Source organism: Paroedura picta, chromosome 6 (assembly GCF_049243985.1).
Source record: "Paroedura picta isolate Pp20150507F chromosome 6, Ppicta_v3.0, whole genome shotgun sequence".
Classification (NCBI taxonomy): Eukaryota; Metazoa; Chordata; class Lepidosauria; order Squamata; family Gekkonidae; genus Paroedura; species Paroedura picta.
In genome coordinates, this window is record NC_135374.1 from 87,261,987 (window position 1) to 87,282,178 (window position 20,192).

General features: G+C 46.1%; 2 protein-coding genes across 3 annotated transcripts; one reads left to right on the plus strand and one right to left on the minus strand.

Annotated features, from left to right (window-relative positions):
* Positions 1-14: 14 nt before the first annotated feature.
* Positions 15-14,248, plus strand: MRPL30 (mitochondrial ribosomal protein L30). 2 transcript variants are annotated; one of them, XM_077343497.1, is made up of 6 exons: positions 15-177; positions 968-1,042; positions 2,088-2,234; positions 9,819-9,892; positions 10,019-10,160; positions 11,607-14,248. In XM_077343497.1, exons 1-5 carry the CDS (start codon positions 124-126, stop codon positions 10,152-10,154), a joined length of 486 nt encoding a protein of 161 aa, XP_077199612.1. In that variant the 5' UTR covers positions 15-123; the 3' UTR covers positions 10,155-10,160; positions 11,607-14,248. The 2 variants fall into 2 exon arrangements, with proteins under 2 accessions (XP_077199612.1, XP_077199611.1); XM_077343496.1 differs by lacking the exon at positions 15-177 and adding an exon at positions 185-319.
* Positions 12,671-20,104, minus strand: LOC143840227 (lysozyme g-like). The gene is made up of 5 exons (XM_077343495.1): positions 20,033-20,104; positions 17,101-17,184; positions 15,044-15,240; positions 14,300-14,438; positions 12,671-13,501 (listed from the first exon to the last, which is right to left on the minus strand). Exons 1-5 carry the CDS (start codon positions 20,037-20,039, stop codon positions 13,368-13,370), a joined length of 561 nt encoding a protein of 186 aa, XP_077199610.1. The 5' UTR covers positions 20,040-20,104; the 3' UTR covers positions 12,671-13,367.
* Between the last annotated feature and the right edge of the window lie 88 nt (positions 20,105-20,192).

A 20,192-nucleotide genomic window follows, 5' to 3' on the forward strand; every position in this document is an offset into this window, starting at 1 on the left:
TCCCGCCCCCGACATTGCGGAAGTAGGGAGACGCGCAGCCCCTGATTGGGCGAGATGCAAGACGCTGTCGTCCTGCGTAGAAGACACATCCTATACTGAGCCGGGGGGAGGGGGGCAGGCAAGATGGCGGCGCTGTGGTCCCGGGGTGCGTGGCGAGGTCCTGCTGCGGGTTGGCAGGTGAGGCTTGGCAGACCAATGCCCTTCACGGATGGGCTTGGTGTTGGCGCAGCCTCAGATAGGTGTGCTTCAGTGGCGTTTATTGTTGCAACGCTGTCCGGTGCAGAGCGACCATGTATTGATTTCGTGGCCTGATTATGTTGTGAGTTCCTGCATTGTGCAGGGGTTGGGCTAGATGACCGTGGGCTCCCTTCCAGCTGTATGATCCTATTCAGTGTTTCACACTAGAGCTCCATCGTGCAAAATAATTTGCTCACCTGTGTGACTGCAGAGTATGTCTTTCGTCGTGAATAATCATGTAATCCTAAACAATGTGTCTGAGAATCTGACTCAAGGCTATTCAGTGAGGTTTACCCCCAATAAAGCGTTTTTAGGATTGGACTGTTTGTCCAGCCCCCAAAGTTCAGAGGAAAAGACTTCTACCAGAGTGTGATTTTAGTCTTAGTAATACATCGATTATTGTTTTTGGGCTAAATGTAGTAAACAATGATTCTGGACTGCTTTAGATATTTGTTCCCTGTTACTTTACTGTAATTAAAGAATAAAATGCCATTTTAAATAGAATAGTGCTTGCTATTAGGGTTTCTATTTGAGACAGATTGTTGTAATGTTTTATGCCCTCATTAAACACTCAAAATTATACACGAATTTACACAAGTAAATGAGTTGATTTTCAATAGAAATACTGATTGAACACACATGCTCAAATTAGGAATATTGAACCAAGAGGATATTAATGTTTAAATCATCATCATCAGTTTCTCTCTTTTCCCCCACCCACCCCTTCCAGAGTTTGGCAAGAAACAAAATACAGCCAGTCAGTTGGATTCGGCAGAAATTTACAAGATCAAGAATTCCTCCATGGGTAAGCTTTGTGCTGGAAAAATTGCATTTGTTTGATTTTCATGTTTGTTAAATTGTAAATGAAAATGTCCAGTATTTGTGCATTATATTGGCACACCCAATCTACCAAGTAAAAGTGAATTCTGGGCAAGGTTTTTGGGAAGGAAGGGTTCGTTATTTAATCTGCCATCTTAACCATTGGCCCTTAAATAATTTTAAAAGGGCCATGTAGGCGGTCGTGTCCGGGCCTGGACAGCCACCCTGTTCGGGTGGTGTCCTGGTGGTGTCTGGGTCAGCAGGCCAGTCTGCATGCTCCTGGTGAAGCTGGGTGCATCCGGATTGTGCTGGCCCCTGGAGCGCCTGCCTCAAGGAGCCGAGCGTGCGGCCCAATCCTGACGCTCCCAGATCGGGACGGCCGCGCCACCCGGACACAATACGGACCACGGGCCCTTTGGGGAGGAGGGCACGCGCCTGGGGAAGCTGTGCACTCACTGGGGGGGGGTGGCTTCTCCGCTGCCCAGGTGGGCCGCAGGGAAGCCGCGGCCTCGCCAGGGCGGGCCGGGAATGGCTTCCCCGCGGCCTGCCAAGCACACCCCGTGGTCCGCCAAGCACAAGATCAGGCTAGCCTTGTCTTGTCAGGCCTCAGGAGCTAAGCAGGGCAGCCCTAGTCAGTATTTGAATGGGAGACCACCAAGGAAGTCCAGGGTTGCTATGCAAAACAACACAGCGGCAAACCATTTCTGAATGACTCTTGCCTTGCCTACAGAACCACTGTAAGCCACCTGCTACTCTATGGTGGATGAAAGTTGATTCTGTATTTTAAGAAAGGGCAGTTCTGTATATTCTAACAAGTATGAAACATTTTCAAATCTCTATTAGTATTATGATAGGCATATCTGTAAATTTGTAGTTTATAAATTAAAAGGATTATGTATGTCCTTTTAGCCACCTTATGACCTTTTATGCAAAGTTTATTTTTAATAGCTGCTTAAAAGTTCTATGATAGTCAATTTGTTGATTAGGCATAATTTCCTTACCTAAAGTTTTCTTTCTTGAATACATTTCAGGTATTTGAGCCACGACCTGGTGATCATGAAAAATATGGTGGCGATCCAGAGCAGCCTCATAAGTTTCACCTTATCTGTAGGATCAAAAGTGCAATAAAGCGTCCTTATTGGGAAAAGGATGTGATAAGATATCTTGGCTTGGAAAAGGTATGTTGAAAGCTTGGCAACCAAACCGGCCTCCATAGTGACCGATTATGGAGCAAGTCAAAGATGCTCCTGTGTCAGCCATGACTTAAACAACCAACACACGTTGAAATATAACTCTCTAATACCTCTTCACCTGGATAGCGAGGACAACAAGGGAACATAGGAAACAAGCCCCCTCCTCTTTAGGGAGGACTGTGACACACCCAGTAGGAGTCCTGTCACACTCCTCCTCCCAGGAACTTTGTAGAGGTAGGTTTAGCATTGTTAATTCAGGCTGGAGGTTCCCAGTTTAAACCATGTCTAACTGTGCCATGCAACCTGGAAGGCATCTTAGGCACAGCTGAGACTTTTCATCAGCAGACCTTAATAACGGATGTTAAGCCATTTATTTTAATTGGTTGGAGCAACCGGGAATTTCAGATTCCAGTTATTTCATTTAGCACCTTCTCATGTATCCCTTCCTCTCCTATATTAATGATGTTTGTTATTGCTGCAGGTATATTCTCCAGCTTTCTCTCTCCCTCCCCCAACTTAGTTCAACAGAGTTCAAAAAGCAACGTGGAGATTGCTTACATATTAATAAGCAATTATTGCTGCTGTTCTCTTGGTATTTTCTACTAGTTTCCCTTTAATATATTCCAGTGTTCAAAGAAGGGGATGTTTTGTGTTTCAGAGTAGGCTTCCTAGCACATGATTTTGGATTGTAGCTCTTCCTCCTGTTTCCAGCTGCAGTCTCCCCCCCCCCCCCCCAGTGTCTTGTCACAGCTGACTTATGGCAACCCTGTAGGGCAGGGGTAGTCAACCTGTGGTCCTCCAGATGTTCATGGTCTACAATTCCCATAAGAATTGTAGTCCATGAACATCTGGAGGACCACAGGTTGATTACCCCTGCCGTAGGGTTTTTGAGAGAGATGTTCAGAGGTGGTTTGTCATTGCCTGTCTCTGCATCATGACCCTGACATTCTTTGGTGGTCTCTCTTCTGAATATTGCCTAGGGCTGACCCTGGGTTTCCAAGATCTGATGAAATCTGGCTGTCCTGGGCTATCCCATTCTGGGCCAATGTAGTCTTGCCTGCCAAAAGACTATTAGTTCAATGGGTGAATGAACACAGAATCAGAATGGTTATTTATTTACTTCATTTCTAACAGGCTTTCTCAACCAGGGTTTCATGAAACTGGGGTTTCTTGACAACCCTGCAGGGGTTTCCAGAATGGGTGGGACTTAATTAATTTTTAATATATTTTTTTAAATTGCTAAACATTTTACAGGTGAAGTGACCATATAGCCAGTGATGGGCCTGGAGGGGGTGGGCAGGGGAGGAGCCCCAGGTGAGGATGTACACAGCTATGCTTCCCACCCATATTCAACAGTAAAAAAGTTTAGAAAGGATGATTTATCTTCTGCCTTCTCCTCAGTGGGGACCCAAAGTGGCTTTGAACCGCAGACCTTGTTCTCTTAATCTGGTTTTAGTTTAGGTCACTCCCCAATAGCACACACCATGAAGCACAAGAAAAGAGAGGGTTTTATTGATTAAATTCAAGAAAAGATTTCAAAACATCATATATAGTTTAGTCCCAGTCAAATGCAAAGAAAAACAACAAACTATCAAACGACTTAGTTCTTATGGCAGAGATATTTATTTATTTTATTTATTTTTTAGATTTGTATACCGCCCTCCCTGAAGGCTCAGGGCGGTTTACATTAAACTAATCAACAATACATGAAACAGTCTTCGTTAAAAACATACAGTAATTAATAACATTATAACAATATAACAGTATAACAATATAATAAACTAGTAAAAAAGCCCATTGTATAAAGAATACAATGGGCGCTAGCAGGCGGGGGCAGAGCGAGGGACAGGCGAGGGTCGGAAGGCGGGCGGCGGTTGTAGGCGGCGTTGTGGTTGTTGGCGGCTCATCGGAGGTTTGTGCTTGTCGGCGGCCATTAGGCAAGGGAGCCTCCGGCAGCCGCACTGCACGCGGCTGCCAGGGGCTCCCTTGCGGGCAGCCTGACGCATCGGAGGCTCTTGCGGGTGGCCTGACGCGGCGGTTGCTCGGGGCTGGGAATCGGAGGGACCAATCGGCAGGCGCTTTGATTGTCTGTCCGGAGGAAGGGTCCAATCCGGACCCTTCCTCATCCCAGACACATCTCGCCACGTCAGGCCGCCGCCCAGGGAGTCCCCGCCAGGCGCGCCTCGCTGGGCTGCGGCGGCTCCTCGGCGGCACCTCCGCGGCTCCTGACGGCTGCTCCTCGGCGGTTCCTGACACAGCTCTTCAGCGGTTGTCGGCGGCTTTTTGGTTTTCGGCGACTCCTCGGCGGCTTCTTGGCGGTTTGTGGTGTTCTGCAGCCATGAGGGCAGGGAGCCCCCGGCAGCCATGCTGCACGCGGCTGCCGGGGGCTCCCTTGCGGGCGGCCTGACACATCGGAGGCTCTTGCGGGTGGCCTGATGCGGCGGTTGCTCGGGGCTGGGAATCTGAGGAATCTGATCCGATTGTCTGTCCGGAGAAAGGGTCCAATCCGGACCCTTCCTCATCCTGGACACATCCCGCCCCAGAATGCCTTACCGCTTTATTTAGTCCACGGCGCCACAGGCGCCGCGGGTGGTGTTTAAATAGTATAACAATGCAACATTGCAATACCACAACAGGTCCAGAGTGCTCTGGTGGATTTCTGGGAGGAAGGGGGGGAGCGGGGGCCCTTCATTCGCTGTTGGTTGTGCCTGGTCTCAACCAAATGCCTGGCGGAAGAGCTCCTTTTTGCAGGCCCCGCGAAACTGTTTAAGCTCCATCAGTGCCCTGATCTCCTCCGGGAGCTCGTTCCACCAGGTGGGGACCAGGACAGAGAATGCTCTGGCCCTGGTTGAGACCAGGCGGACTTCTTTAGGGCCAGGGACCATTAGCCGGTTGGTGGCGGTGGAGCGCAGAGCTCTTTTGGGGGCATAGGCAGGGAGGCGGTCCCTCAGGTACACTGGGCCCTTACCACGAATGGCCTTGAAGGTAATTACCAGAACCTTTAGTCTGATCCGGAATTCCACTGGCAACCACTGCAGTTGGTGGAGAATGGGCCGGATGTGGGACCTCCACGATGTTGCTGTGAGGATCTTGGCCGCTGCGTTTTGGACCAGCTGTAGTTTCCGGGTCAAGGCTAAGGGCAGGCCTGCGTAGAGCGAGTTACAGAAGTCCAGTCTAGAGGTGACCGTCGCATGGATCACTGTGGCTAGGTGTTCCGGGGCCAGGTAGGGCGCTAGTAGTTTGGCTTGGCGGAGATGGTAAAATGCCAGCCGCGCTACGTTTGTGATCTGGGCTTCCATTGTAAGGGAAGTATCTAGAATCATGCCTAGGTTCCTGGCGGAGTCAGCCGTAGAGAGTTGTACTCTATCCAGGGCGGGCAGGCGCGCTTCCTCGCATGGGCCCTTCCTACCCAGCCACAGTCTTTGAAGGATTGAGCTTCAGACGACTCTGCTTCAGCCATCTCTTCACTGCTTCCAGGCAGCTGGCTAATGCTTCTGGGGGGGAGTCAGGGTGGCCATCCATCAGGAGGAAGAGCTGGGTGTCATCGGCATATTGATGACAACCCAGCCCAAACCTCCGTACCAGTTGTGCGAGAGGGCGCATAAAGATGTTGAATAGGATAGGAGAGAGGACCGTTCCTTGTGGGACTCCACAAGTAAGTTGATGACGGTCTGATGTTTTGTCTCCTATTGCAACCCCCTGTCCACGATCCCGGAGGAAGGAGATCAGCCATTGGAGGGCTGTCTCTTGTATTCTGGCATCGATGAGGCGGCGAGCTAGAAGCTCATGATCGACTGTGTCGAACGCTGCTGAGAGGTCTAGTAATATCAGCAGTGCCGATCCGCCTCGGTCCAACTGGCGACGGAGGTCATCCGTCAGGGCGACTAGCACTGTCTCTACCCCATGGCCAGGCCGGAAGCCTGACTGGGCTGGGTCTAGGACCGAAGCTTCTTCCAGGTACTCTGTTAGTTGGTTTGCGACAGCCCTTTCTATCATCTTCCCTAGAAACGCTAAATGCGAGACGGGTCGATAATTGTTGGGCTCTCTTGGGTCTAAGGATGTTTTTTCAGCAGCGGGCGTACCACAGCCTCTTTCAGTCCCTCCGGGAATTCTCCCGTTGGTTTTTTATAGCTAAAACAAGGTGTTCCAGAGCATATAAGGAAGGCAAGAAATGGAGAAAGGGATTTTCCTCTTCCATTTTGGGCTTTACTTTATAGAAAAAAATAACTTTCTATCATTTCCCCAAGCAATCCATGAAACATTGTGGACAGGAGCACCCTCTGCCTTACCAGATTGACAGCTTAACAGATCTGGAAAATGACCTTGGCTAGTGACCATGGGTCAGGGTGGGGTGGGTTAACTAATACCAGCAGACAAGCCAGAGTACAGGGAAATGAAGTTTAGAAATATAGAAATAAGACAAATAGTATAAGTTGTTAATACAAAGAACAATAAAATATAGTTAAGCTTTGTGTTTGGGCTGGGAGGCACTGCAGAGATATACTTAATAACATAGATTCAGTTTACATAGGAAATCTAAGCCGCCCCATTAACTACACAATGGTATGAACTTTTGCCCAAAACTTATAAACTTTTTCACATTTCCACCACATTTGAAAAAAGAAACCTACTTTATCACCACATTCCCAACATTTGTTAACATAGTTATTAGCAATTTTAGCAATCACTTTTGGTGTCACATACCACCTATAAAACATTTTATACTTAACACAGTTGAAGAGCCTTTCTGACAGATATTCAACACCTTATTTTCAGGTTTGAATTAAATACTTAACATTGAACATTTCTTGTAGAATAGTATGAACTTTGGCCCTATAACAATACACTAATAAAGAAAAAAAAAGGTAACCCCCCCCCACTTTATCTTGACATTTCCAGCACTTACAATTATATTGCCTTAAAAGTGTACAGAATAAAGAAAAGATTTCAAACATCTTGTTCACCCTTCGCTTTGCTTCTCTTCCCCAATCTTCTTAAGGGGGTCTCATATTGAGGCTTACTGCACCTTGTTGTTCCTGTAGATTTATGTTCTGTCCAGTTAGACTTTGGCGTAGAAAGTGCAGTTGTTCCCGCAGAATATTCGCCGATGAATCTTGAGGCAGTTGCATCCCCTGGACTCCGATCCAAAATGTATCAGTACAATTTTATCCCTGAGAAGCTTCTTTAAATCGATTACTTTCAAAACAGATCCATATATCTTTTGGTTGATTCTTGTGTACTGTTGCTTTGAAATAGCTGTATGCCTTTTTAAAAAGGGTGTCCTTATCTGGGAAGTCATGTTTTCTGCGAGGCTCCGACATCCCCTTTTCCATCTCCAAAATTTCAGATTTCTCTCCTGCTGATGATTTCCAACCTTGTTTAGTGCTGTCATCAACCACTGTTATTGGTCCATCAATCCTGTTAAAAACTTCTTCCTTGCCGTCTTGGATCTCCTTGAAAATAGTCTTAAGCTAACTTTCTGTAAATACTTTCAAATCTTGGGTTTGTTTCTCTATTAGATGGGCCATTCTTTTTAGCATAGACATGTTTTAGGCTTATAAGTCACCAGCCAAGCTCAGAAAGAATATGGCGGTCGTCCTCTTGTCCTGAAACGCTGACAGCCTGTAATCCAGGGAGATAAACTCCCTAAAGTATTGGAGACGGCCCCAAGAGTTCACTAGGACTTCCTGGGTAGAAAAAATGAGGTGGGGTTTGCGTACCCCTCCTCTTTTCTGCCAATTGCTTCCACAATTGACCCCTGTCAGGCTCCAGTGATTGCACTGATCTTTAGCCACTGCTGACTTCAGCATTTTAAAGAGAATTTCACTGTAGTAAATCAGTTAAGGCATCTCAGTAGCAACTTGTTCATAATGAATTAAATGCAACATTTCTTGAATTGTAACCCATCAGTAAACCATATATTTTCCAAAAGAGCAGGTCACTCGCTGTGTGTGTGTTTGTGTAGGTGTGTGTAGGAGGGGAGTGCTACACAGCCCCCCTTCCCTATCCCAAGCAGTTCGTTCCTCCAGTGGAACTGATACCTGCAGTCTGGAATGGAGCTTCCATTATGGGGGTTCTCCAGGTCCCATCCATAACAGTGGTGGATATGCTAGCCTCCAGTTGGGACATGGAGATCCCACTTCTGGGATTTCTTGAAGCCTGAAGAATATTTCTGGGAGTTCCCAATGGTTAAAGAGTTGAAAAAAGCTAACATAGAGACAGTAATTTTAAAAAACCTATATTTTGCCTGCCAATTTTTTCATGGATTATTGTAACATGCAACTGTTTTTGATTTACTTTGATATTCAACTGAACTGAAGAACATACAGACTGAAAGGTTTTCAGTTCTTCAAGAAAATTTGGCTATCAATTGAATATTTTCATTGAAGGAAGAAACAGTGACAAGTTTATGGGTTATTTGGTGTTTATTGCTATTAGCATTTCTCTTTGTTTCCCACCTGTAGTCTGGCATCCCAGCACTTCCATGAGATTGAAAACCAGGGAGTTCCCCCCTCCCAAATAACCCTTTTCTCCAGGGGGACTGATCTCTGATTGGGAGATGGGGATGGGTGGAAAGGAGGCAGCCAACTATGCCATGGCTTTCCCTGCCTGTCCTTTGGGAGAAGGGGATGTGTGGGAATGAGGCAGTCCATCCCCATGGACTTCGCCAAACAGCCTGGCCTTTGGGAGATGTGGGGGTAGGTGGAAAAGAGGCAGCCCCCGTGGCCTTCCCCACCCAACTTAGCTTTGGGAGATGGGAGGGAGCAGGATGGAGGCAGCCCCACACAGCCTGACTGGCCTAGCCTTTGGAAAATGTGGGGTTGGATGGGAAGGTAGGGTCAATGATGACCTGTGTAGACACTATTGTATAAGTTGGGGATAGGAGGGCCAGTGCCCCTTCAAAGCACCTATTTTCTCCCAAGAGAACTGATGCCTTCCTTCCCTCCTTCCCCCACTTTCTGTTTTTCTCTATCTCTTTCTCTCTCATTGTGTCTTTCTTTCAGTCGGGGATAAAACCCAGTCTACATTCTAAAGAGCCGGCTAATCTTTAACCACTTCACCACACTGAGTCTCAAGATCAGTCAGGGAGTGGTGGGAGGGGAGAGGGCCAGAACCCAGGAAAGTCAAAGTGCAGGTGTATGTGCTAGCACCCATTTTATTCCTGGGTGCAACAGGCTTTGCCTTTAGTGGGCGAATATTTTGGGGGAGGGAATCAGGTAGAGTGAGTAATCTGCATGCAATTTGACCAGATTGGCAGAGTGCAATTTGAGCTGATTGGCCCTCTTTAGCAGAGTGCAGTTAGGGGGTGATTTGCCCTCATTGGCAGAATGCTCTGTCTATTGGTGGCACATCCCCAGGGAGGGCCAGTGACCTGTCCTTTTGGAAAATATATGGTTTAGTGATACTGGTTATTGTTTATTAAATAGTTTTAATTGACAGCATTACTTGGTTATATCAATCTTACATTTGTAAGAGCACTTTGAATAGTTAAGCATAACATTTATGCATGTATAAAAACAATATGCTTGTCATTGAATCTGATCTTGTGAAATCTGTATTTATCTACAGCGTCTCGAGCCTGTAGTGCACAAAAACATTCCTTCTGTGAATGCAAAACTGAAAGTCATCAAACACCTAGTAAGGTTAGTCAACTCTTTTTGCTAGCACTACCCAAAAATACCTTTTGTACTATGTGTATGTGTATGTCTGTTTTTTAACAAATGTACCATAAAGCCATTAAAATATTTGTCTGTTTTAAACATCTGCAGCATAAAGCCATTAAAGTTACCTTATGGAATGCCAACTGAAGAGGAGATGGCAGATTGCTATCTGAACAGCAGAGGAGAACTAATAATTCACCGTCGCCTACAACCAGTGGAACAGAAAAAGATAGATTCATCATAACATGCAGTAAATTTCTATAATAAATATAATCTTACAATGAAAGCTGTGTAAATATTAATCTTTATTTCATTTATACTGCACCTTTTCTTCCTAATGAGGACATCAAAGTGACATATGTTGTTCTACCTTCTGTTTATACAAGGGTTTATACTCATATTAACCCAGTTAGGTAGGATAGGCTGAGATTTTGTAACTGACCCAAGGTAGCCCAGCAAGCTTCCATAACAGAGGAGACGATTTGAACCCGAGCCTCCCAGAATCCTATCTGACACTAACCATCACTGCACAACTCTGTTCCTTTGGAAAGCTGATCTTCATATCCTGCAGTGACACTTTCCAAAACTGTGTAGTCATGTTTGACTAAAAACAGTGCTCAGAAAACAAGTATTCCATGTAGCATGATATCTGGATTTGTTAATAATTATAGGTTTTACAGTTCTGCAATTGAGGGCACTGATTACAGCACAGGTTGTTAAATTTTCTATTTTGGAGAAACTTTTACAGTGTCTTGTTAGCAGAGGAGCCCATTTGCATTGTAGAATATTTTAGTACATATTTATTTATAATTCAACTTATAGCCTGCCACTCCCATTGCCAGCTCGTGGCAGGGAACAAAATTCAAACTCCACAGTACAATCCCACAAAAATACTAAAAAACCATACACACATGCAAGCAGCAAAATAAAATGCCCCCCACTCCCACCCCACTCAACAGAGGATGTATAATCACTTCAGGGGGCTAATAGGGAGCAGCAGGTGATCATGTTGGCTTGGGGAGGGGCCCAGTTCATAACTGTCCTGCTCTGGCCTCAATCAAAGACCTGGAGGAAGAGCTCCATCTTACAGACCTTGTGGAACTGCAAAAGCTTCATCAGGATCTTTAGCTCTCCTGGGAGTTCATTCCACCACATCGGGGCCAGGACCGAAAAAGCCCTGGCCCGGGTCAAGGCCAGGCGAACTTCCCTTGTGCCAGGGATTTCCAGTAAATTCACAGCCGCAGAGTGAAGTACCCTGTGGATGGGGAATAAGGAGGCAGATGGTCCCACAGATATGTGGGGCACTGACCACGGTTGGCCTTAAAAGTTAGTACCAAAATCTTGAACCTGATCTGGTCAGATGGTAAAATGCCATGCAGGCTACCCCCTGTGACCTGGGCCTCCATAGACAAGGCATCCAGGACCACCCCCAAGTTCCTTGCAGAGGGTGAGATCTTAAGTTGCACACTGGCTAAAGTGGGCAGGCACGTTTCTAAAACCGCCCTCTTCCCACCCCCCTCTTCCCAACCACAGAAACTCCATCTTGGAGGCGACTTTGCTCCAACCACCCAGCCACTGCTTCCAAACATCTAGTGAATGTATTGGGGGGGGGGGGGGGAGAACCAGCTGATTGTCATGATTTTTTTTATTTCCCTAAACTTGACTATTTGTTGTGTCTCCCCTCTTAACCTGACAGGTCATGTTATGGAATGGTCTGGAAAAGAAAAGGATTGCTTTATTATGGACCTTTCTAAAGAAGTGCAAGTCAGTATTACCTGTTAGGGCTTTCCAGTTATGGTTTTTGAAGGCTCCTTGGGTTTATTAGAGTAGATTAAGTGATATGTTAGTACTTCTACAATCCCTATTTGTATTCTTACCAGTCTGGATCTGATTGGATATTCTCTTTTGAACTTCATAAAGCCCATTGGAGAACAGATGGAATTCAAATCTGAAGTAAATACACAAACTTCCTTTCAAAGATGCTTGTCTTCGAGACCTTCTCACTGAAGAATTCATATAAATGTTTGACAAGCCCCTGAATTCCCAAGAACAAATAGCTGGATTGTGCACATTTTGTTTCAACACATAAGAGTTTTGTGGTGCTGTGAAATCTAGCTGCAATAATTAGCTCACAGTACTAAAATAGAGAAAAAAATTGGAAAAGACTGAAACTAAAAGCTAGGAAGGCGACAGTGCAGGTGTGCATCCTAGCGCTCATTGTATCCCTAGGTGCAACAGGCTTTGCCTCTATTAAAGAGAAATAAAACTTGGGTTTATAGAGGCAGTACTTGGATTGTGCTATGTCCATCAGATTTGATAAACTATTTATGAACTTATGGCTGTGGAAGTTGGACCATAAGGAAGGCCAAGCGTCAAAGAATTGAGGCTTTTGAACTCTGGTGCTTGAGAAGACTCTTGCGAGTCCCTTGGACTGCAAGGCGAACAAACCGGTCAGTCCTAGAGGAGATCAGTCCTGACTGCTCCTTAGAAGGCCAGATCCTGAAGATGAAACTCAAATATTTTGGCCACCTCATGAGAAGGAAGGACTCCCTGGAGAAGAGCCTAATGCTGGGAGCGATTGAGGGCAAAAGAAGTAGGGGACGACAGAATGAGGTGGCTGGATGGAGTCACTGAAGCAGTCGGTGCAAACTTAAATGGACTCCGGGGAATGGTAGAGGACAGGGAGGCCTGGAGGATCATTGTCCATGGGGTCGCGGTGGGTCGGACACGACTTCACACCTAACAACAACAACAACCACAGTGAATAGACAGGTTTTTATTATTTTGCACAGGATAGGATGTATACGGATATTCATTTTGTGGATTAACTGGTAGTGTGTGTTTTTTGTCTCTGAGAAGGTGGGCAGCTGGACTTGTGGTCTCTTTTGTGGCCTTTTGTGGTCTCTTCTACTTCTGTGTGATACTGATAGCTTGCAAGCATAAAGACAAAGTTCGAATTTTTTAAAACAGCATGTTTATATTCTACAGTATCATAATAATGCAAAGTTATATGTCTAGAGTAGTGACATAAATACAATCCAGAGTTTTGATGGTCTGGGTCATCACTGCCATACTTGGAGAAATTCTTACTGCCCTATTTGGCATAGTGGATGAGACAATCTCAAATGGTTATCCCAGTATGTTGTTGAAACAATCTACATGATGGTATTGTCCACATAAACAGATGGGTGACTAATCGTGTAATCCTATACAAAATTACTCCACACTAAACCTGTGGCAGTCAACTGAATTTGACTGGATGAATTATGTTTAGGGATGCACAGAAAGGTTATTGGCTAGTGAGTGGGATACAGAGGCAAGATTTTAATTAGCATTCACAACTTGGGCTGTTTTAAGGCATCAGCTCCTAATCTTATTTAAAATTACAAATGTCTTCAAGCAAGCAAAATTGTAAATGACTACTTAAAAGCAGTCACACCGGAGATTAAAACCATTATTAATATCCGTGTTTCTTGAAAAACTGGGCTCTGGCAGCAACATCATTGGCATAATCATTCCCTGTCGTGCCCTTATCCATTCCGTCATATGTTTGGACATTACGAAGTCCTGCATTATAAGCTGAAATGCCACCTAGAATTACAGTAAAACAAAATGTTGTATTGAAAGCATCCTTTAATATACATATCCTATTTGTTTAACAATAGTAACCTGAATTAACAGATTAATCAATAATCTGAACACTTCTAATTCCTGCAAATGGAGATTCGTTAAGCATTACGATCTAAACACAGCAGTTCTATTTTTAAAGGCGGTATTTGCACTATAGATTGGATCCACTTACGCAGATTACTGCTCATGCAGTGAAGTTTTCCCATATCCTTCCTGTTTCAGCCATATGTACTTTCTTGTCAGTCTGGGACATGGTCTACGAGCTGACTGTCAAAAAGGGAACGGTCCATGGCCCCAAGGAAGTATGTTTGGTCTTGACCAGAGCCAGGGCCTTTTTAGCCCTGGCTCCCACCTTGTGGAATGAGCTCCCAGAAGAGATCAGGACCCTGCTTGAACTTACTAAATTCCACAGGGCCTGCAAGACAGACCTCTTCCACTCATCTTATGCCTGGGGCCAGCGGTGGCACTGACAAACAGTGGATTGGGCCTCCCTCCTTTCCCCCCTTTCCCCCACCTAAGGTATATCTCCTTACCTGCATGATTAACAACAGACCAGAATGCAACATCATTGGGTATTTTAACTTTGTTATACTTTTAAACTGTATAAATATGCTTTATTTTAATCCATGTTTTATTGAGACAAGCCATTCTGAGAGGGGCAGTGTAAAAATCTAAATCTTCTAAATAAATGAATTTTAAAAGGAAGAACCTTTGGATCCTTGTAAACCCCATGTTACTTTGGAGCTTGTAATTTCATACCTTTGAGCTGCTGTTCCTTGGTCCACTGTGGAAACTTCTTAGCAACACCATCTATCATGTCATGCAGAACATTGGCACCCTGAGTAATATGTGCCTCACTGTCCCATGCGCCATCTGGTTTATGCCATCTTTTATCAACCTAAAAAACATTAGAACGTTGCCCTAATTTTACAATTATTATTTTATTATACCAGACTATCAATGGATATAACTTTATAAAGTTAAAGAAGAAAAATACAAGTTTCTGATGAGAGGAAATCACTAAGAGTAGCGATCCCCAACCTGTGGGCCGCGGACCACATGTGGTCCTTCGACTAATTGGAGGTGGGCCCCGAAGGACTCCTTCTCTCCCCCCTGGCCCTTTACTTCATCCCCCCCAGCCCTTTACAACACACTTCATTGTTGTGGCATGTCTGTATCTTATTTTGAAGGGATGTTTAAACATTACCATAGCAATCAGAGAGCGCTAGGGCAGTGGTTGAGAGTAGAGGAGTAAACTACCTCCCCGCCACCGGGCCTCAGTAAAAGGCATTGAGTGGTCCCCGGCGTTGAGTGGTCCCCGATGATAAAAAGGTTGGGGACCACTGACTAAGAGGACAGAGTGAAGCAAGGTAATAAAGGTTTTGACTTGGGGGGGGGGGGATAAGTTACCCTTTAAAACTCCAGAGTATGGGACCATGATTTGGAATGGGTGAATAGTGAGCCATATAGTCTATGTGTTTCCCTCATTTATAAAGCCTTTACCTGCATCAAGCCAAATGCGTTTCCATGGTCACCCCAGCCATTGTCCAGGATGGTCCCAGCATGGGATTCTCGGGAGATGATACCTGCGATCACAGCTCCATCCATGCCTGTTCTTTCACTGACACGCTTAATTGTTGTTTTGTACTTTTCCATATTGCTTAGGTCTTTAGCTGCAATGGTTTCTGAAGCTTGGACTCCTGGTGCAAAAAAACCCCTAATATTTTAAACCTGCTCTTAAATGGCATATAAATTGACATCTTAAGCCTGAGTCAAGTTTTAGATAGCCAAAAAGAACTTGCTCTCCAAAAATGAGGGAGTATATCCCAGTAAAGACAGGCTCTTGTCCTGGAGGGACAGACCAGAACCAGTGAGATTAAATTAATTCAAAAGAAATTCCGTCTAAACATCCGGAAGAAGTTCCTGACAGAGTGGTTTTTCAGTGGAACAGGCTTCCTCAGGAAGTGGAGGGTTCTCCATCTTTGGAAATTTTTAAACAGAGGCTGGATAGCCATCTGACGGAGAGGCTGATTCTGTGAAAGTTCAAGGGGGTGGCAGGTTACAGTGGATGAGCTATAGGGTTGTGAGTGTCCCGCATAGTGCAAGGGGTTGGACTAGATGACCCATGAGGCCCCTTCCAACTCTATTATTCTATGATTCTATGAGACTTGGGTGAACACTTAAGCCTCAACAGTGACAGCACCCATGGAAGTCAGTTTCTACAGCTGGAAGTTTCTACTGCTGCATTGCTTGTTGCCAGACAGATGATCCTAAAAGGAGGAACCATTAGCAGAAGGCTGTCTGAAGAATATAGATGGTGTGTGTGACTACAGTGGGAGATATGAGGGCCACAGCCTCTGCTGTAATATGTATGAGCCAACATGTCTGAACTGCCTTCAAGGACATTCCTACCTAGACTTCTTTACAGTGGTCCAATATGGAGGTTACGATTTGGTAGATCAGCTGGTAGCTTGATAATGGCTAAACCATCTGCTTTCCCAATCAGCATCACTTCCATTTTGTTTGGATTAAGCTTCCACTTCTTTTTCTTCAACACTTGGCTACAGCCTCAAGACAGTGAGGCTGCTTTCACAGCTGCTTCTGTTGACTAAAGAGATCTAAAGCTGGATGCTATTTACATGTTTTTGACATCACACTCTGAAGCTCCTTATGATCTCAAGTCAGAGGTTCTACACACAGGTTAAAGACTACTGGAGATAAAATGGACCTTTGGGGCCACTACACAGAGTAGCTCCTACCTATCTGATTCTACCTCTCTTGAGAACGCTTTTGAGAAACCATTTTTAACCCAAAGATTGATTGTAATCAATAAAGTGGAATCAGTTATTAGTAGACTAATGCCCAATAAGCAAATGGCTCCCTGGGTAGCTACAACATAAATAGCAGCTCTTAAGTTTCTGTGAACTAAATAAATCATGTTCTTGATAAATAATAAATTATTTTAAATGGTTGGTTTGTTCTTTTTGCCAACGTTTTCCCACAATTGTGTCATTTGTTCCTGTTCAGTTTGCAGAAGACAGTTTGGCCTGCAAGATGGAAACATTCTAGTAAGTCATTGATTGATTGATTGATTTGGATTACCAAAACCTTAAGCTTAATTCAGAATTCAACTGGGAGCCAACCAAATTGTTGGAGTACCGGCTCCATGATGTTTTAGTGAGTATCCTGGCTGCAGCATTCTGTACCAGTTGCAGATGTTCAGTCTAGAGCAGGGGTAGTCAACCTGTGGTCCTCCAGATGTCCATGGACTACAATTCCCATGAGCCCCTGCCAGCGTTTGCTGGCATGGGCTCATGGGAATTGTAGTCCATGAACATCTGGAGGACCACAGGTTGATTACCCCTACTCTAGAGGACTGGACTTTACATATACACATACCCCCACCAGCCAACTTGATCCACAATATGCTGTTACTGGGGATCCACTGGGTTTCGGGGGGGCATAGAAGGCTGCTGTAGCAGGTGTTAAGTTCTCTTTCATTTAGGTGCCAGGTGTGATTCATCCTCAACTCCATAGACAACTGTAAGGAATCATCTTACCACCATAATTCAGTCTTTCTGCTCTTGCAACTCCAAGAGAAGCCCCAGTAGTTTCAACATTCATTATGTTGCCATAATAAGAATCTGCCAGGAATAAGTACAGTTATTTTATTTGGCTATCTTGCTTTTTGACTAAAAGGACTCTATGCATCTTACAACAAAAACAAAGCACCCACACACATTAAACATAACAATTAGGAAAGCACACAAGGCTGGTACTAGTGGCATGAAGGGAGGCTCTTCCAGTGATCAGTGGCTGGCAGGTCATTGAGTGAAGGTGCTGCTAGTTTGCACCTGCTGGGCTGAGACCACTAGAGCAGTGATCCCCAGCCCTTTTATCACGCTTGACAATTTTACTGAAGCCTGGGGGGGGGTAGTCTTTTGCCAAGGGACGTCGCCGCCGCCTGAGCCCCTGATCCACTTGTTTTCTCGCCGGCACCCCTGACTTCCCGCCGCCCACTGGGGGGCGCTGCCAGCAGTAGCTGCGCAGTACCATGCCGAGGGGGAGCCTCAGCCATGACAGCCGGTGGAGAGCACCAAAGGTGAGCTGGCGGCAGAGTGGCAGGGCAGCCCCCGAAGCAGCAGCCAGGGAGGAGGATGAGGAAGAGCTGCGGCCTGGTATCCACTGATCCACGGACTGGGACCAATCCCTGGACTGGGGGTTGGGGAACACTGCACTAGAGGATATATCAAAGTCACCTTCCACAATTGTGGGACCTCAGATGGGGAGTAAAGGGATCCAAATCTTCATCGGAGTCCATCTCCCTTGAGGGCTTTTCCCACCCTTCTTTCTGAGCTGGCTTCACGGAAGGAGCAGTACTTCAACCGCACCCTCCTTGGCTGTGAGTTGGAGCTATTTAAGCTTCTCACAGTCCCTACAAGTATCTTTTCCTTTGTTTTGTGGGGTGCTAACCAACGTCCAGCTTTGCCTCCCATCTCTGGGAAAAGCTAAGGAATGGTCTCCATCCCCTTGTGGCCAACTTTCTTTCACTTCTTCCATGACCTGACCCTGTCAGGGTGCTATCGGGCTTTGGAGGCAAGATTGTGGTTTCTGTTCTTCCAGGTTTTGAAGCCTCATCATGCACTTCTGCAACCCTCCGGAAATATGGCTCCACACTTTCAGTGGCCTTGCTCTGGATCGGTAAGTAAGTCCCATGTCCTCTTCTCATCCTGTGTACCCACCCTTCTGTACCACTTCTGTGGTGGTTGCAGGTCTGGTGTCAGAGCCCCCATCCAGCTCCATCTCTGGAAAAAGCAACAAACTACATCCTGGTCTGAGAGTGGCCCTGGATTCAGAGGATTGAAGTCACACGCTGGGAGAGACAAGCCAAGAGTCATTTGGCTCCTGACTCAGGTCAAGCCCAGATCTTACACTGCAGACAGGAAGCAGACAACATAACCATAGAGGAAATATGCAGCTGGCAATGTATTTCTCAGCAACAGTTTCTCTCCCTGCTTCCAATTATTAGAAACTAGCTTCAAAGCCCATTCATAAGAACAGGCTTTGAAAGCCCCCCCCCCCTCGGCTGCTTCTCCGTGGGCCGCAGAGTACACCCGGTGGCTCTGCAAGGTGCCAGGTGTGCTGTGCAGGCCAAGGGGAAGCCCCCCCTGGCTCCCGCCGCCCTGCCACAGCTGCAGCCTCCCTGTGGCCCAGAAAGCACACCCGGCGCTTCTGCGAGTCACCGGGTGTGCTGTACAGGCCGCGGGGAAGCCATCCTCAGCTCTCTCCCCCCCGGCAGCGCACAGCTTACCTGGGCGCCTGGCCTCCTGAACAGAGGCCAGCCATGATGTGCCAGTGGTGCGGGAAGCTCCTGGAGGCGGGTGCTCCAGGGGCCGGCCCAATCCGGACACACCCAGCGCATCCAGGTGGGCCCACTGACCCGGACACCACCCGGACAGCACCCACCTACATGGCCCTTTTAATTTTATAAATAAGGCTTATGGTTAAAATGTCAGATAATATATTAGATTCTTCCATAGAATGGGACTTTGCTTTTCTAGAGTTTGGCCATGCTTTTATGAACACTGTCCTAATGGGTGTCATGCCCCATTTTGGCTGTGGGCTCCCCAGAGTACTCTCTCAGGCCCATGCAGTAGAGATAAGCTGGCTCCAAACATCACCAGTTTATTTACTCCCAACCCCAATAGCTTCAGTTAACATATAAAATGGAAACTGAAACAAGAGCTCCACCTAATAGGGCCAAACTAAGTTACACAGATATTAGGGGAAGCATAGCCTGTTCCATTACACATATATACAATAAATATAACACAATTCACACTTCCTTTACCAGAACATAGAAGGTTATGCAACAGTTGAGAAGTACACTTTTCAAGATAGTTTCTTAATGTGAAGTAAAATATTGGGATAACCATAACTCCCATACTGTGATGTGCTTCCTAAGAGAAACTGATCCCCATCATATTGCCAAACTGCCTCTGACTTTCAAAGGGGATGTAATATGCTTACATCCTAGGGCAGTAGTCCCCAATCCCCGGTCCAAGGACCAGTACTGGTCCATAGATCATTCGGTACCGGGCCGCGGCTCCTCGTCCTCCTCCATGGCTGCTGCCTCAGGGGCTGCCCTGCCACTCTGCCGCCGGCTCACTTTTGGTGCTCTCCAGCAGCCACCATGGCTGGGGCTCCCCCTCGGCGTGGCACTGCACAGCTGCTGCTGGCAGTGCCCCCCAGCAGTCGGTGGGAAGTCAGGGGCACTGGCGGGAAAGCAAGTGGAGCAGGGGCTCATGCGGCAACGTCCCTCAGCAAAAGACTACCCCCCCCCCACCGGTCCCCAGTGATAAAAAGGTTGAGGACCACTGTCTTTTAGGGAGTTGAGAAAGAACCCTCACTAATTAAGATAATGTGCAACATACCTGAACATATTCCTTCAGTTCTGTAAAGAAGTTATGAAATAAAAGAGACAAACAATACCTGCCATGGCTCCTTGTTTGTATCAGTGCTGTAAGTATGGAAGAAGTGGAAAAAATTATTTTTAGTTTCACTTTTAAAACTACTTTCATTTTTGGTTGCCTACTATTGGCTTACTGATGCGTTGGAGGAGGATTTTAGAAGTTGCACAGAACTGGGCTGT

Bases quoted from the DNA above. Each gene is read 5' to 3' on its own strand.
- MRPL30 (XM_077343496.1), top strand. From the start codon at position 209: ATGGGCTTGGTGTTGGCGCAGCCTCAGATAGGTGTGCTTCAGTGGCGT. The intron at 2,235-9,818 runs GTATGTTGAAAG...ATTTATCTACAG, and splicing joins GATATCTTGGCTTGGAAAAG to CGTCTCGAGCCTGTAGTGCA. The intron at 9,893-10,018 runs GTTAGTCAACTC...AAACATCTGCAG, and splicing joins GTCATCAAACACCTAGTAAG to CATAAAGCCATTAAAGTTAC.
- LOC143840227 (XM_077343495.1), bottom strand. The intron at 15,241-17,100 runs GTAAGATGATTC...TTTTTGCACCAG, and splicing joins AGAAAGACTGAATTATGGTG to GAGTCCAAGCTTCAGAAACC. The intron at 14,439-15,043 runs GTAAAGGCTTTA...AATGTTTTTTAG, and splicing joins ACGCATTTGGCTTGATGCAG to GTTGATAAAAGATGGCATAA.